The following is a 17,410-nucleotide window of genomic DNA, read 5'->3' as shown; positions in this document are numbered from 1 at the left end:
GAAATGGTCTTCAAGCAACAATAACATCCTTTATCGCTGTTATTTCTTGGACAAGTGTAAAAGACCTTAAAAGTATATTTTCTGTTCTATTTTTTTTTATATATCTCTGGTGGAGAAATTTAGTCCCCTTTCAGCAATATTTACGTGTATGTGTGTGTGTGTGTGTGTGTGTGTCAGGAGGGGCGGGGCAGCTGTAAGTAAAGTGGACCACTCAGCCCTCCAGCAGCCAGTCATTTGCACTTTGCACCTCTGTCAGTAAGGACTCACCTTCCAGCAGTTCGAGGGAGTTTCGTGTTTCATACACTCATGGAGGGCAGGATCACCTGTGGACTGTGGCTGCTCGTCTTCCTCTCGGGATGTGGGCGACTGTCCGCTTTCAACCTGGACACCGACAATGTGGTTCGGAGGAACGGGGACCCGAACAGCCTGTTCGGCTTCTCTCTCGCCATGCACTGGCAGTTTGACCCGGATAAGAGAGTGTAAGAGCCACACTTTGTTTTCTTTTGCGTTTGCAGACAGCTCGTCGTCTCACGCTATACATGTCATTAAAATAACTTCTGTAAACATGTAATTAAAATGTCACAGCCACTGGGGGTTTATTCTGGGTCCTTAGAGCTGCTGCAGGAGGTGAGAAAGACTTTCTAAAGCTACTTAAAAGACCTGCAGACATATTTTACTTTCACCTAGAGAGTGCGCAGGTATGTCGCAGGTAGTTTTAAACCAGTCAAGGCTCAAAGTTTCTCACTAAATCTCAGCAGCACGTTTAATCCAGTGTAGTACCTTAAACACCTGCGTGGAGTTGAACAATAGGCATGCTGCTTGTTAATCTTTGCCCAGTCTTTCCTTCCAGGTTAGTGATTTGGGAGTTTTTACTGGACCTCCACAGCAGATGTATTTGTTCACAGGGTTAGGTTTCTCTCTGTCTGCTGACTTTCTCCCAAAGAGGTTTTAGGTGAGACCGAGCCTCAGCATTCAGAGGCATAAAAACCACCCCACTGAATCATTGTGGGCAGTTTTATGGGCATTGATTCAGAGGGATGTGTCATTGTGCATAAAGGCTAACTGCCATCAAGTGGTCAGTGGTTTGTGAAGCTTGAATATTAACTGACCTGAGATCAGAGAAGTCCAAGTGTTTAATCAGGGAATGTGTTTTGATAGAAGTACACATGTTTGTTGGTGGAGGAAGTATTTAAATTCTTTTTAGATTCTTCTCTTCAAACTCAGAACTTTAATATTTACAATATAAATGAGGTATATAATAATAATCACAATAATGATAATAATAATAATAATAATAACAATAATAATAATAATAATAATAATAATAATACAAACATTTTTCCATGAGTGAATAAACAAGCTGTTCTCAGAGGGAAAAAAGGTCCCAAGAACACTTTGAAGCTAAAGAGGTGGCAGGGTCCGCCAAATATAAACAGTATGAAACTGTGTTGTCCTTTAAGATCAGTTTGTTTATTCAGTTTATTCAGTCATGAAAACAAAGAGTTTGTTAATTTAGTTTGTTTAGGCATAAACAAATCAGTCAATGAAGATCTTTCTCTTCTGAATAAAAATTTCTTCTGCAAAATGACATAGCGCACCTTTAATAATGTTAGTAAAAGTAAGGAACTTTCAAAATGTACTTAGACGTTCAGAAATGGCCCTCGAACGCGCGCATAAAGTCGCAGAATATCCGGACTCGGGTTTGGATATTCTGCGACATATCATCCACAGACTTGTATAGATACCTGAGAGAGACGGGGACGGTCTCATTTTCATGTCACGTTACAATCTGCTCACTTATGGCCAATAAAAAAGTGATTAATACGTGTAAAATGCTACAAATTGTTCCAAAGAGCCCTTTTAAACTTGAATGTCATTTAGTTGAGTGCATACCTCCGCCAAGGCCCAACAGCCCCCTTTAATTCAATCAAGCCTAATCTAATATCCAACTTGAAACCACCCATAACTGCTTAACCAAAAAAACCCACCCTATTTCACAATGTTAAAGGCGCATTGTGTAGTTTTGAAAAAGAAAAAATCAAACTTAGAAAGTTAATATTTACAATATTAATGAGGTAATAATACTCGAGGAGGACTAAGTTCCCCAGAACACTGTTTGAAGCTAGAGCGGTAGCTGCTTAGAAGAATCCTGCAAATATAAACACAGTGACACAGTATGAAATTGTGTTTTCCTTTGAGGAAAGGTTGTTTATTCAGTTTATTCAGTCATGAAAATCTCCTGGATCCGTTCCTTTATCCGCATCTGCATCAAAAGTGAATCGCTTTTGTGTAATCCTGCTGACAAACCAACATGGCCGAAAACATAACTTACTTGGCGGAGGTAAATAAGTAAAGTAACTATAGCTGTCAAATAAATATAGCAAGTACGTTATTTCCCTCTGAGCAGTTGTAGAAGTATAAAGTAAAGTACACGTACCTACAAGTATCTAATTAAGTAGTTTTATTCCACCACTGTCCATAATATAGCATAAGATGCCAGTTTGTAGAAAATGTCGTTTAAAGAGTATTACAGTACCAGCAGCACAATGTAAACTACTTGTGCGGCAATTAATTGGCTTTTTACACAGAACTGATCAATACACTGACTGTGTTATTGCACTCCATGTAGAGGTTTGTATTTGTGTAGCTAATGCTCAGGGGTCACCACAGTGTGTTCACCCTCTGCACGATAACCTGAACTACTACAGCTCAGAGTTATTAAGCATCCCCAAGTCTTTAACCTTTTCCACAGAGGTTACACACTGTTCTTAAGCGTATTGACACACTTCTACTACTGCGCCACACTCTCTCACACACACAGTGGCAGTTTGTGTCCTAGTTTTTTAGGCCGTGTCTAAATGAAAGACACATGGTGATCAGCACGAGACCAGAGTCACCGCAGAGCCCCCCTGCTTCAGGTCGTTACATTAAATACAAGAGAACACGGTTAGATTCTGTGAACTGGAAAACAACCAATAACAGTGACGATAACGTAGACAGGTGGAGGTGTGAACTACTGAAACAGTTAGACGTTTAATGGAGGAGTAGATCCGCAGATAAATTTGATAATCTAGTGGTTATTTTAGTAATTTTTTTAAGCACAAACAAGGTTAAAGTTTTGGACTGTTTTGACAGCAATTTTCAACATTTCAGTTTTGATGTGCATTTTTCCTGACATGACTAAACTATTCTTAATTAATGGAGAGAGTAATTGCAGTCTTTTACAATGTAGTCTCCTCCTTAATCAGGATAGAAAGAGATGGACTTGGACCTTCTGCATGTGCGTGTTACATCACAACACAAGTTCAAGTGTGTGTGTGCATGTTCGAGCAGGAATCCGAGTTTGTTTTACAAGTGACGGTGCTCGTACCGCTTTGTCGAGGTGGAATGTGCTCTCCCTGTGGACTGTGTATTTGTGTGTACGCACATGTATTCATGCGCTGCCTGTGGATGCATGTGTGTGTGTGTGTGTGTGTGATCTGTGAGTGCTGATGCATGCTGTGGCTGAGCGCTGAGGCGTTGTCTTGTTGTCAGTCACTTGGAAGAGTGTCAGAGAGCTGAGGGTGCTGCTGGATACATTTCAGAACCTGAGGCAAAGGAAAAGAAGAGATGGATAGATTGTGCTGACTGACAGAGATTTCCTTCACTAACGTACATCTCATCAACATGATGGCGTGTGTGTGCTTGTGTGCCCCCCCAACGTGAGTCTCCTCGCTGCTGGGTGTGCACAGTGAGTCACAGTCCTGTGCTAGCCATACATACCAACTTTGATTTAGTTGACAATCTTCCTTGTGTTTTTCGTGCCCTGCAGGGGTGAGTGTTACATGTACCTGCAGGACAGGGCAGGAGCTGACGGGTGTGTGTGTGTATGCGTGTGTCGAGCATTCCTTGGTTGGTCATAATTGCCAGGTGGAGCTGTCTGTGTAATAAAATCAAGACGGGGGAAAAAAAGCACAAATTTCATGAAGAGACAAAGAAGGAGGAGGAGACAGAGTGAGAGTTACAGGAAGTTTAAGAGCTTGGATCGAGTGGGAGAAATGTGTGGGAGAAAGTGTGTGTGTTTCTAGGGAATAAACTGGCCCTGGAGAGATGAATAGATGTAGCACAAAGAGTAAAGATATAGAGACATGCTGTGAGCAAAGGAACGCAAGGCATGCCGGCATTTTAAATAGTCATGTCAATGTCAAGCTGTGTCCAGATTCCAGTAATGATAGAGGAGATAGGAAGACTGTGGAGTTCAGTTTTTAAAGGAGACATATTATGCTAATTTTCAGGTTCGTAATTTTAATTTGGGTTGCCACTGGAAAAGGTTTGCATGCTTTAATGGTTGAATGGTTGGTTCTCATACTGTCCAGTGCTGCAGCACTGTATTCCCCCTCTGTCTGAGACACTCTGTTGTAGCTCGTGTCTCTTCCCCCCCTCCCAAATACCCAGTCTGCTCTGATTGGTCAGCTGATGCACGCCTGAGCCAGCAATGCTCACCGTATCTCTGATTGGGTCGTGTTTTCAGCTTCCAGTTAGCTTCACTTCTGCCGTTAATATAGACATAAATAAATCATGGTGACATAGTGTGATGAGGCGTTTCAGGCACTTCAGGAACAGTCTTTTCTGTGGGAGAGAGGAGCTCCCGTTTGCATGGACTTTGGGCTTTTTATCTTTCAAGACTTTTTTTGTGCACAGGAACATACTGTACATACCACAGTGAAGGAAAGATTAAAAAAAGAGAAAAAAAACACAATGTCATAATATGCGTGAGCGTATATGGCTTGTGTTTCAGTATGAGGGTCAGATTACTCCCCTCTGTTCACTTCAGGCTATTCGAGGTTATCCAACATCAAAGAGAGAGAGAGAGAAAAGACCTGAAGAAAAAGAAGAGGTGATGGCTGAAAGAATGTGGAGAGGAACATAAATCAGTTTTACATCTGGGCACCAAATACAAGCAGTTATTCAACCAGTCAGAGTCAGCAGGCTCGATCCTGGCTGACAGATGGAGGGAGAAGTTGGGTAATGCAAGACATGAACCTCCGGATCTGCAACCCATTTAGATGTGAACGCCTGTATTTGATAGGCTTGCCGTTGCCAAGCAACGGGCTGTGCCGTGGCTTGGCAGCCAGAACAGCTCACCTCTCTCAGTGGGACGTCTCTTGGCCACTCTGCTGCGCTGGTCGCTCTGTAGTCCCGTGGAGAGTCTCAGTGTCGCTGCCAGTGTGTGTGTCAGTTTTGGGAGTCACTACACACACAAACACACTCTGTCTGTTTGTCTTTATCCTTCCTGTAGACTAAGCCAGTGTGTTGGGGCTTCCTCTGCTGGTGGTGATTGATTAGATAAACAGCTGGGTCTCTGTCAGTGGGCCAGCGGGTCAACCTTATCACTGTGTTACTCCCTGACACCTCACGTCAGCACTCCACTCTTCAATGGCAGTGTCAAGCAATAAAGATAATATGTTTCTGTTGAAATTAGTCTAAAATTGGTGTTGTGTTTGGTGTCTTTTACAAGGGGTGAGCGAGCTGATGATTTTGGATCCTCGAAGGGGTCCGCGATCTACTTCTCAGACGTGTCATAGGGGTTTTGGTATTTAATGTTTTATTTCTGGTTCCTAACTTCACATTACTTCATCGACTAGCGTATCCATGCGACTCTTCCTTGGCTGACGTATTGTAAACAGAGCAGCATGATTTATAGCAAGTGTCATAATGAATGAGGAGCCAAAAACAAAACTATCTTTAAAGGAGCACGCTGTAGTTTTGGAGAAGAAATTAAAACTCAGAATTTTGTATATTTACAATATTAATTAGGTAATAATACAAACTCAGAAATATTTATTTTCTCCATGACTGAATAAACAAGCTGTTCTCAGAGGAAAATAAGGTCCCAAGAACACTGTTTGAAGCTAGAAAGGTGGCAGGGTCCGCCACATATAAACAAAGTAAAACAGGATGAAATTGTGTTGTCAGTTTGTTTATTCAGTTTGTTCAGTCATGAAAACAAAGAGAGTTTGTTTATTTAATTTGTTTATTTAGTTTTTTTTTATGCATAAAGTCAATGAAGATCTTTCTCTTCCCCAAAACTACATAGTGCACCTTAAATGCAAAATGTGTTGTAATGGTGCAAATGAAGAAATTCACTGGTAAGTTTAGGTCTGGCTTTAGTCTATTGGCCATTTTAAAATGTAGAAAACATATTGCAATTTATATTGTATCTCTAACTCTCTGCTGTCTATCTTGGTCCATTAATCATTTTTATTTTCACTTCATTGTTGGAGTCTTTGCAGTATTGCTGGTTGCATTTACCTTGAAGGAAACAGCTGAACGAAACTCTGAATGAGCATCACAATGCGATTATGTAGCAGTAGGAACTACAGTGTCCATTCTCCATTAATGCAGCAGAGACCCCAGACCCAGTGACCCCACTTCCCAGTGTGTCTTGTGACTTTCCGTCCATTCTCTTGACTTCCTGTGTCTCTGAGGATGATGACAGTGGAGATGTGCCCACCTGGGATTTGCAGTCAGTCACGAATCATTCTTCAGACTCATCTTTTTGATTGACGAGCCCTGACAGTTTCACTGAGTGTGAAAATAAGTTTTCTGTCTGGTACGTTAGTGAACTTAGAGGTAAAGACTTTAGACTGTGTGGTGTTGAATGTCAAGTGTCACACGCTCCCCTTGTAGTTTAAAATAAAGGCTGGATTGGACACTTGGTGGGTGGGATAATTGCACAAATTATAGTGCTCTGGTTTTTGAATCAAGGCCAAAGCAATCCAGTGGTTGAAATGGGATAAACAGCGTACACTTGTCTGTCATAGCAGAAGGAGTGTTTCTGTTGTGATGACTTGTCTGAATGCATTTTGTTTTAAAGAAATATCTTAATTTCCTGTAAAATCCATTTAAATCCATCTAACAACGGCAGCATCATAACACTGTCGACAAACTTTGTGAACAGTTTTAACAAGCGATATTTCTGTGTGTCATATAAATACATTTATTGTCCTTTGCTAATCCCCATCACGCCTGCTGAAGTCAATATTCCTGATGATTAACGCTTGTCTGAAAAAGTTATCTTAATAGTTTCAAATCTTCTCCCACATGCTGTTGGGTCTACAGCGCAGACATGCTGGTCACATAAGGCGTCTTCATTCTGACTGTATGTCTCTGTAAATCCTCCCAGATGGTGTGTATGTGTGTATCTGAGAATGCTTTGTGTTCCAGCTAAAAATGGCTTTGCTTAATCTCATCTGGTGAAGACAGCTCCCTGTACAACATTAACTCTGGAGGTCATGGTCGGACAGACAAAGCGAGCCAGAGAGAGCTCCTGGAACATGCAGAGAGAGAGAGAGAGAGATTGTCAGTGCATCAGTTCGATGGATGACACCCATGACTTGTTTGATTTACTCTGTAGGAAACCCTGGGAACTGGATGCCAATCGCCAAGGCTCGGGTGTGGCATTTGCCCTTGTCCTTTGCTCCACAAAGGCAGCCTCTGTGTGTGCGTGTGTGTGTGTGTGTGTGTGTGTGGAGAGAGATAGACAACCCGGTTCAATCAACCTCAGCAGGCGTTTGAAAGGGGTCTTTGACTCAGTCGGACCGTGAGGACATGGAACATCAGTTTGACGGCGGATGTGTGTGTTTGTGCGTGAATATGGCCGCTGTGTGACACAGTGGACTGGAATGTGTGATAATAATATAATGCACCAGTGGAAGAAATGCTAGATTTGCAGATGAGATGTCACTGCTCAAGCCTCTAATCATGATGTGCATTTGATCGAGCTGCATGTGCATGAAGAGAAATTTGACTCAAAATGGTCACAAATGTGTATTCTGTGAACTACAAATGAAAAATAAGATGATTTGTGTGTAATTTTGGGTGTTCACAAATGTCCTTTCCAATCCACACACAGATGCCAAACAATTTGAACACATTTACAGGAGTTTTGAAAACGCACACATCACAACGTGAATAGATAGTAATATTTTTGATTACATTAGATTTTTAAACTCAACTTCACAGATCTGAACATTTTCCATTTTGAAAGGCGTCCTGTGGATACAGATGTCTCAAAATATTTGTGAAACTCTTATTTATTAAAGATGTATGCACACAGTTTTGAGACTCTTTCCACAGTCTTTACATATTCATTTGTGTGTCTGTTTGCAGGCTGCTGGTTGGCGCCCCGCAAGCAAAAGCCTTGAGTGGTCAGAAGTCTAAAGTGACGGGAGGACTGTACAGCTGTGACCTGGACTCACCTAACTGTGCCAGAATTGACTTTGATAATGAAGGTGAGATATCTGCTGACATCTGTGTAATTCTTTTATATGTTTTGGGCTACTTTAGACACTAATTAGACCCAATATTTGAGTAACAATATCCTCTTTGTGTCTACTTTGGTTCCTGTCTCTGTGTAGAGGACTTAACAAAAGAAAGCAAAGAGAACCAGTGGATGGGGGTGACCGTCAACAGTCAGGGACCAGGAGGCAAGATTGTGGTAAGAATGTGTGTCTTTGTATCTGACCATCACCTTCAAACTGAACAACTTCAGTTTGATATTAAAAAAGATTTGATGTAGCACTGACCCAATGAGTCGGTTAATCGATTAGTCAGTCAACAGGAAATGAATCAGCAACTCATTTTTCAAACAGAAATGCCAAATATTCTCTGGTTGCAGCAGCCAAATTATTCTGGTTTATATAATTGTAAAGTAGATACCTACTAAGAAGACATTTGAAGGTCACATTGGACTCTAACAAGCATTTTTTTTTACTATTTTGTGGTATTTAATAGACTAAACTATTGGCTGATTAACGGAAATAATTATCAGTTTACTTACTTGTTCAAACAGAAACCTTTAAAATTAAGATTCTTGCCAATATTCCATGTTTTTACAAGGGGATCAAAAATGCCATGCTGGAGTACAGTTCATCTGGTGTAGAGGTCCCATATTGTGCTCTTTTTCCGATTCATACTTTTATTATTAACACACTTTTTTTCTCACACTGTCAAATGCGGCTGCACCTCTATTCACCGTCGGTCTGAACGCTACGCTTTAGCTCCTGTCTCTTTAAGACCCCCCCTCCCAAAAAACCCAGTTTGTTCTTATTAGTCAGCTCTCACAGGCCTGAGCAGGCACCGCCTACCGTGTTTTGGCATTAACTCTGCCAGTGTTTGTTGGGGTGACGGTTGCGGATCACAGGACTATATAGAATCCTTATGGATGACCTGACAGCTCGTTTAAAGGCACAGTTTCTGAATATGGGCTGTGTGCATTTCTCTGTGGATATAGCGTTTTTATACTTTCACAGTATTTATATTGCACCTAGACCTGCTATTTCAAAAGTTTGAGTTCAGTTGTTTTTTGACTGTGACAACAAACTCTCAAACTTTTTCCTGTTCACGTCTCCTCAGCTTTGATTTTAACCAACATCACCTCAACTCAGCCGTGTGTTTCTGTGTCCTTGTCAGACCTGCGCCCATCGCTACCAGAAACGGACCAACGTGGGCAGACCCATCGAATCCCGAGACATTATCGGCCGCTGCTACGTGCTGAGTCAGGACTTAACGATTGATCCCGTTTCATTTGACGAGGGAGGCAACTGGCAATTCTGCAGTGGCCGAGCCAGAGGTCACGAGTTGTTTGGCTCCTGCCAGCAGGGCCTCTCTGCCACGTTCGACAAGGACTTCCACTACCTCATCTTTGGTGCTCCTGGAGCGTACAACTGGAAAGGTAGTTGAATGTGTGTGTGTATGCTTGTGTTTAAAATAAGCTATGAAAGAAGACCATAACTGCACATGTGCTTCATCACCAAATGACTTTGAATGATTTACCACATTCACTTTTCATTGCGAAGGAATTTGCAGTGATGCTTTTTCAGTCATGTGTTCCACATTGCTGCCAATTAGATTATCATGTTGTGGGATTTTTCTTCCTTTTATTGATGGGCCAGATCACTCTCGTCTTAACTCATCTCTTCTCATGTTGTCTCTTCTACAGGTGTGGTACGGTTGGAACAAAAGAACGAAACCTTTTTTGAGATGGGCATCTTTGAAGACGGTCCTTTTGAGGCGGGAGATGAGGGCAAAAAGAACCCTGATCTGGTCCCCGCTCCTCCAAACAGCTACCTGGGTAAATCACTGCTCTCTCATCTGCTCATCCATTCATCTTACACAATCTCTTCACAAGCTTATTCAAATACCTTTGTCTCCGTCTCCCAGGCTTCTCTCTGGACTCGGGGAAGAGTCTGACCAATAAGGGCCAGCTGACGGTGGTGGCGGGAGCTCCCAGAGCAGACCACAGCGGGGCCGTGGTGCTGCTGAAGAAAGGCAAAGGCAGAGACCTAATAGAAGAGTACACGTTGGAAGGGGAAGGCCTCGCCTCGTCGTTCGGCTACGATCTGACCGTGTTGGATCTCAACAAGGATGGGTGAGTGAGGCGGGGTGAACCTTAAATCCTGCTATTACCACCACTATATACTCACAAACAAGCTATGCTCTTGTGTGTTAGGTGGCAGGACATCGTGGTGGGAGCACCTCAGTACTTTGAGAAGGAGGGAACAATCGGAGGAGCCGTCTACGTCTACATCAACAAAGACGGAAAGTGGAACAAAGTCACGCCTGAGAGGATAGACGGACCTGAGAACTCCATGTTTGGACTGGCTGTGGAAAACCTTGGGGACATCAATCAGGATGGTTACCATGGTGAGGCTGCGATGTTTGTGCGTGTGCATATGTATACTACTGTCAACTGGTCATTCTTGATTCCTCTCCTTGAATGAAAAGTACCTGTTTAAGTCACTGTTGTCGTTCTTGCTGTCAGATTTTGCTGTGGGAGCTCCTTATGATGATGGCAATGCTGGGACTGTTTTCATCTACCACGGAGCAGCAACAGGTCTCAGCTCTAAAAAAGCTGCACAGGTATGTAATACCTTTTAATACCTGTGAGAAAGGTGTGGAAATTCATATAGATTTTATCCAAATGTGTGAAACTACATTTTCAATAATGAAAAAAAATAGTTGACCCTCTTTTTTGAACCCTGAAATCTTCCTAGTAAACTAGTTTAGGTAAAATATGGGCATATTGTCCAACATCCTGTTTTGACTTCTTACAAAAACTGTTGTATTGTTGTATTATTATTGTCTCTGTAATCACTCGTGTGTTTCTCCTGTTTTAGATCCTATCGGGCAAGGCTATAGGAGTCAAGCTCTTTGGCTACTCCCTCGCAGGCAACATGGACCTGGACAAGAACTCCTACCCTGACCTTGCTGTTGGATCCCTCTCTGACTCTGTCTTTGTCTTTAGGTGAGAGAACTGGTGCGTTTTTTCTCTTATATATCTCTGATCATGGTTAGGAAGTTGCTCACTGAGTTCTGTCTTCTCAGAGCCCGCCCAGTTATTAACATCAAGAAGGAAATCGAGTTCACACCGAAGCAAATCGACCTCACCAAGAAGAACTGTGGCAACTCCTTTTGGTACGTGGGCCATTTCTTTTCCCCTATTTGGTCAAATAAAAGATACAGTTTGTAAAAGACGTTTAAAGGGGCGTGTTGTCATGTCAAAATGTCTATGTATTGATATTTACTTAAGTTAACATGCTAACCAGCTAGTCTCAGCCTGTCATGTCTCATAATATCAATTTGTACCTCAAGAGATGATAGTGTGATACAGCTCAGGCATCTGAAGGTTGGCACTGAGTGAAAGTCTGAAATGTAGTCACTGTAAATCACCTCTGTATCACTTCTGTCATGGAGGCTGTGTTTTGTCCCGGTCTGTCCGAATTCACTGACAGGCTGCCGACCCAGGCTCTGTTGCTTGTTCACCCGGCTCTGGTTCCGGTACCCATAGACTGTATTTACTTGAATTTTAGAAGTGGCCAGTTCTTGCATATTTCACCTTTATTCCCTAAGCATTAAGCAGAACCATCATATTATTGATTTCAGTAGATGCTTCTGTTATTTCTGGACATTCATCAAACTTATGTGGAAAAGCGCTATGCTAATACTGTGTCTGACTAGATAAACTGCTTTATGCCCCCAGCTTTGAGGTTAAGGCGTGCTTCACCTACACTGCCAACCCCAAGAGCTACGCTCCGAGTCTGAGTAAGCCAATCCATCTTTTTCTTTATTAAAGCAAAATTTGATTATAATTTTGATTAATTACATAATCAACAGCAGGAAAAGGAAGGTTAAAGCCTTGCAATCAACCTCTCATTTATGTTCCCGTCTCTGTCCCATCCAGCGGTGGCGTACGTTCTGGCGGCCGACGCTGACAACAAGGAGAAGGGTTTTAGCCCCAGAGCGACCTTCACGGACGGCAGTGGCTCCGAAACCAAAGGGATCATCAGCATAGACAGCAAAGCAAAGAAACGGTGTGTTCAACGTCAGCTCGTCATACAGGTAGCCACTCTCTCTGCAAACTCATCTCTCTTGATCAAAGTGCATTGTGGGCGGGGTGTAATGTACTGTCATCTTTCTGCAGGAAAATATCAGAGATAAGCTGCGGGGGATCCCCATCGATGTGTCTGTGGAGATCCAGGACTCCAAACGTAAACGCAGACAGAGCTCAGCTCCGCTATCACCTGTTCTTGATGCCAAAGAGGAAAAGACAACTCGATCAGATGTGTGTACACAAGATATTTAATGTAGGAACACCCGGCAAGATATATTTTATAGCTTTGTTGACCTTCCTGCTGTATCTGTGTAATCTTGCCTGTTTGTAGATGAATTTCCTGAAGGAGGGGTGTGGCACCGACAACACTTGTCAGAGCAACTTGCTGGTGACGTATCGCTACGGAACCAGGATGGCCAACGATGAGTTCTCTCCGTTAGATCTGTAAGAGAATAATTTGTTATGACTTTGAAGGTTCTTTAAGACTCATTCATCAACACACAGGCTCATAACTTTTGTTTATCTGAAGGGAGGACGGCGTGCCAGTGATCTCACTCAGCGATGGGAAGGATATTGGTTTGGAGGTCACAGTGAGCAATCTGAATGGGGACGATGCGTACGAAGCCTTTGTGCGCGCCTCCTTCCCACACTCCCTTACTTACTCTGCTTTCCGCGCTGCACCTAATGTAAGCCTCCCTTTCTGTCCCTCTCACACACAAACACACAGACTTCACACACTGCTCACATCATGGATTTTCAATTCAAGGTTTTCTGTCTTTGTGTGATACCTATTGCCCCTATTTTCATTGAGGAAATTTGCAAGTTACAGCTTGATTTATTGCATACTAGATGATGTCACCTTGTCCTGTGTGTCTGGACAAAATATTAATCTTACAGTAGTTCCTTAGCTCAATACACACATATTATTTAACAATTTAAAACTTGTCTGAGCTCATTTCTGACACCGTCAACTCAGCCAAACTTGAAAAATCAACGTTTCCGTTAGGTAGTGTAGGTAGTCTTGTAAAAGTTGGCTTCTTCTTGAAGTATAGAGCTAGGATTTAGCAAGGAAGCGAGGAATTCAATAGAGGTTGTTACAGAAGTTGTTTTTTTTAAAGAAAATATTAACTGGGCGGTCCTAGGTGAGTTTTGGTCCTGATTGGAACCTCTTTTTGATTCCAGGAGCTGAAAGTAAACTGTTTCGGCAATGAAGACGGCTCTGAGGCTGATTGTGAGCTTGGAAACCCCTTCAAACGTGACTCAAAGGTGAGAGGAAATCACTTTTTGACACCGTCTACGTCCTCTGCACTTCTAGTGGCACTGTTAGGCCTTATTTAATGCCTCTGTTTTTGTGAATACAGACGATCTTCTACATTTTTCTGGGTACAACAAGAATCTCTCCAAACACCACTGAGGTGGAGATAAATCTACAGCCACAGACGTAAGTGCCCAATAACATTGATTTACATTTTATAAATGGTTTGGTGATTGATTTTTAAATGATGGATGTTTTGATAGTGGTCTTGATTATTTGAACCATGGAGAGGGTTTGAGGTTTAATTTCTTCTTGACTCCTGCTCTGTTATTACCTTTATAATGCATTGACATTTGTAGTTTTTCTGACCTGTGTGTAACCTCTGATCGGACAGGACAAGCGACCAGCAGAAATTAGCCTCTGTTAAAGCAAAGGCAAAGGTGGCCATCAAGTTGCAGCTGACTGTATCAGGGTAAGAAACACACACAAATACAATTCATGGCCCAAAAAACACACAAGCATGCACAGATTCTACTAACTGTGCTTCTCTGTCTTTCCAGAAAAGCCCAGCCGTCTCAGGTCTCCTTTACAGGAGAGGCCAAAGGTGAGGCTGCCATGAAGGTTGAAAGTGATATTGGCAGTGCTATCACACACAACATCAGAGTGAGTACAGGAAAACTCAGGAAAAGTAATTTCCTTTCCAGAGCAGCTCATCCTCTTCAGCACTTTTGATATTAATATAATGTTATCTGAGGTAGATCACTATTCCTGTCTTGATTTACAGATCATCAATCTGGGAAAGCGCTTGACAGACTTTGGCACCGCCACCCTCAACATCGACTGGCCAAAGGAGACAGCCTCGGGGAAGTGGCTGCTCTACCTGATGAAGATCAGCTCCACTGGAGTGGACCACATGGAGTGCTTCCCTAAAGAGGAGATCAACCCTCTGAATGTGGTGAGTGGAAACATCACATTAAGGTGTTGTGGTCACTCTGCCTGTATGTCTACTTTTTCAAACTGCAGGTATGGGGTGAAAGAAGTGGATCATTTGACATTTGAAGAGTTTATTAAAATGAAGACACACAAAGAAGTTGAGGTAAATGTAATAAACGGATGTGCTTTTTCTCCTCTGCGTTAAGGCATCAAGTAAAAACAGGACGAGAAGAGCAGCAGAAAACACTAAGGGAAGTGACGAGGCCACTTTTTCACGTTTACTTGACAAGAAGAATTCTGCAGTCCTGGTAATACCACACCACCAACTTCTGTTCTTTTGTTTTTATATTGCTTTATTTGATGTGCTTTTGCAACCAGTAGCAGGGGAAGGCAGCTGTAACTTTGTGCTCCTTTCTTTGTTGACAGTCCTGTGAGAATGGGGCAAAATGTGCGAGGATAAGCTGCCCCCTGCGGGGCCTGGACAGTAATGCAGTCATCACTCTCAGCTCTCGCCTCTGGAACAGCACCTTCATAGAGGTAACACAACAGGAAAATAACCTGTTTTTAATCAACTACTTGTTCAGGATTGAGCAGCTCTATAGTGTGAAGTGTCATAATTTTCATAATTATTCATAAACATATTCAGTTTAAATCATAAGTCGTTACTCTAGAAAATCTAGGAATAATGTATGTGAATAAGAATTATTGTAGGCTCATACACAAGAATCTTGAAATTTATTTTTATTTAACAGACAAGGATTGTTCCAGCAGATTCATCTATATGAGTGTTTTCTCGGGATTACTCCGAGCACCTGTAATGTAAACTTGATGTTCTCCTTTTGTCTTTGAACAGGATTATTCCAAGTTACACCATGTGGAGGTGAAAGTGAACGCCTTTCTGCATGTTGATAGCACAACAAAGAACACAGTGCTGGAGAATGCAAAGACAGAGGTAATTCATGTTATATTTTTTAATTTAAATTATATAAATAGAGAAACATTTAACAGTGTAGTTGACACTCTGATCCAGAGATCTTAATCCCGATGTTCTGCCACTGTGATTGCATCTGCCAGATGAAGCTGACGGTGTACCCAGAGAGGCGTGAAGCTCAATATGGAGGCGTGCCATGGTGGATCATCGTGCTGTCCATCCTGTTCGGGCTGATGCTGTTAGCCCTGCTTGCTTTCCTTCTCTGGAAGGTAGGACAACAAACTGGGACACACCCTGCCCCAGCTAATAAAAACACACACACACCACATCCACATTTTCAAAAAGGTCTTTGAGTCTGTGAAGCATCATCTACAGAACAACTGTAGGTCTAACAATTCTCCTCTCCTCAGTGTGGAGTCTTTGAGAAAAAGAATAAAGAGGACCCGTCAGAAAAAGAGAGACTGACATCAAATGCATAAAAAAAGACAGAGGGTAAACTTATCCGGCCTGCCATGAATGGGTGAAACGGCTTCTCTTGCTCCTTTTTGCTACAAAAGCGCTGCTTTCTGGTACCAGGCAGGCAGTGGGCAACTCTGACACCGTGACATGAATGCTAATGTACAAGCTGACTATTAGATTATTTTTGCAAAGAGATGACGCCTAAAATATTTTCACACATGATTATGTGTGGATCGGCACAGTTTACCTGCATGGCCAGGGGAGGTGATGGCTGATAAGCAGTGACTGAGGATCACCATGGGGGCTGTTCTTTTGCATCTCTTTGAGTCACTCTTTTCCTCTATTTCTGTTGTTGCTTTTGCACATGCAGTCACTTGGTCTGCAGGTTTCTTTCTCTCTACGTTTAAAAACAGGGGCATTTGAACATGTTTCCTGTCTTTAAGGAGTGCAGGTGGCTTGTCTACACCTCTTAATGGACTCATCTTGCATCTTGGATGTCTCAACTCTCCTCTGCTTTCTCTGAATATCTTTAAATAGCCTTTTCCCCAAACAGAACATTGTTTGACTTTTGTTTTCCCCTTTCTTCTCTGCAGTGTGGCTTCTTCAAGCGAGCCAAGTATGAAGACAAGGTTCCCAGTTACAGCGCTGTTCGGATCAAACGGGAGGAGAGCGCGATAAGCCCTGGGCATGGTAACTGGGAAAACCTGGAAAAGAAGCCATGGATGACAACCTGGCACGACAAAGAACATTATTCTTAACAGCCAATGAGTCCACACAGATTCTTGTCGCTTACTGATAAACTACAAATTGCTCTATTTTTTTTCCTGCCTTGTCTTTACACAGAGTGGACTGTAAATATCAAGAAACAAACTTTTGAGAGACTAATTATTTGATCAAACATCCTGCTTCAGGGGCTGAATTGAATTCTGTATGAATCACTGGAGGAGGAGAGTTGCAGTGCAGGAGACGGTCCTGCACGACTGCTGTCTGTCAGAGCTTGTTTTGTACATTTGCTACATTCACAGTGTTGACTGGGGAGGGTGGGGATGGGAGTGTTTTTTTTAGATATTTTGTAAATTTTTTAATGTTTTGCAGAATTGTTTATATTTATTCTTCGTGAGGAGTTCTTTACGTTACGTGCCATACAGGCCAAAGAATCATGCAACTAAAATGTGTTTTATTTCCCCCATTTTTAATTATTTTTTACAGTGCATCTGCCTTAACTTGTTGACCGATCAGAATTTTTCATGCTCAGGGTGCCTCAGGTCGTACGTCATGGAGGAAGTGCAAATGATCCCACTCGGTTTGTAAATATATACTACCAAACCTCTGCAGAATCCCCCCTTTATTCTCTGGCTGTAAAAAAGAAAGAAAGTGAGAGCGTACAAAGAGTTTGTTGAATAAAGATTTTTAAAGACGTTGTCATATCCAAGTGTTCCGCTTGCGCTTATTCAAAGAC

The 17,410-nt window shown here is 42.2% G+C and overlaps 1 protein-coding gene across 2 annotated transcripts; it reads left to right on the top strand.

Annotated features, from left to right (window-relative positions):
• Positions 1-272: 272 nt before the first annotated feature.
• Positions 273-17,378, top strand: LOC141016918 (integrin alpha-6-like). Of its 2 annotated transcripts, XM_073491505.1 has the most exons (26): positions 273-479; positions 8,152-8,273; positions 8,400-8,479; positions 9,454-9,715; positions 9,983-10,114; positions 10,204-10,411; positions 10,493-10,686; positions 10,805-10,902; positions 11,160-11,287; positions 11,368-11,457; positions 12,023-12,084; positions 12,224-12,381; positions 12,464-12,604; positions 12,705-12,817; positions 12,903-13,059; positions 13,556-13,639; positions 13,735-13,814; positions 14,023-14,100; positions 14,189-14,291; positions 14,413-14,583; positions 14,768-14,869; positions 14,988-15,098; positions 15,415-15,513; positions 15,636-15,761; positions 15,903-15,984; positions 16,545-16,632. In XM_073491505.1, the coding sequence occupies exons 1-25, from the start codon at positions 307-309 to the stop codon at positions 15,969-15,971; spliced, it is 3,141 nt and encodes a 1,046-aa protein (XP_073347606.1). In that variant the 5' UTR covers positions 273-306; the 3' UTR covers positions 15,972-15,984; positions 16,545-16,632. The 2 variants fall into 2 exon arrangements, with proteins under 2 accessions (XP_073347606.1, XP_073347605.1); XM_073491504.1 differs by lacking the exon at positions 15,903-15,984 and having other exon boundaries at positions 16,545-17,378.
• The last annotated feature ends 32 nt before the right edge of the window (positions 17,379-17,410 follow it).

This window comes from Pagrus major, chromosome 21, assembly GCF_040436345.1.
Source record: "Pagrus major chromosome 21, Pma_NU_1.0".
NCBI classification, from domain to species: domain Eukaryota; kingdom Metazoa; phylum Chordata; class Actinopteri; order Spariformes; family Sparidae; genus Pagrus; species Pagrus major.
This window is presented reverse-complemented; position numbering and strand designations above follow the sequence as displayed.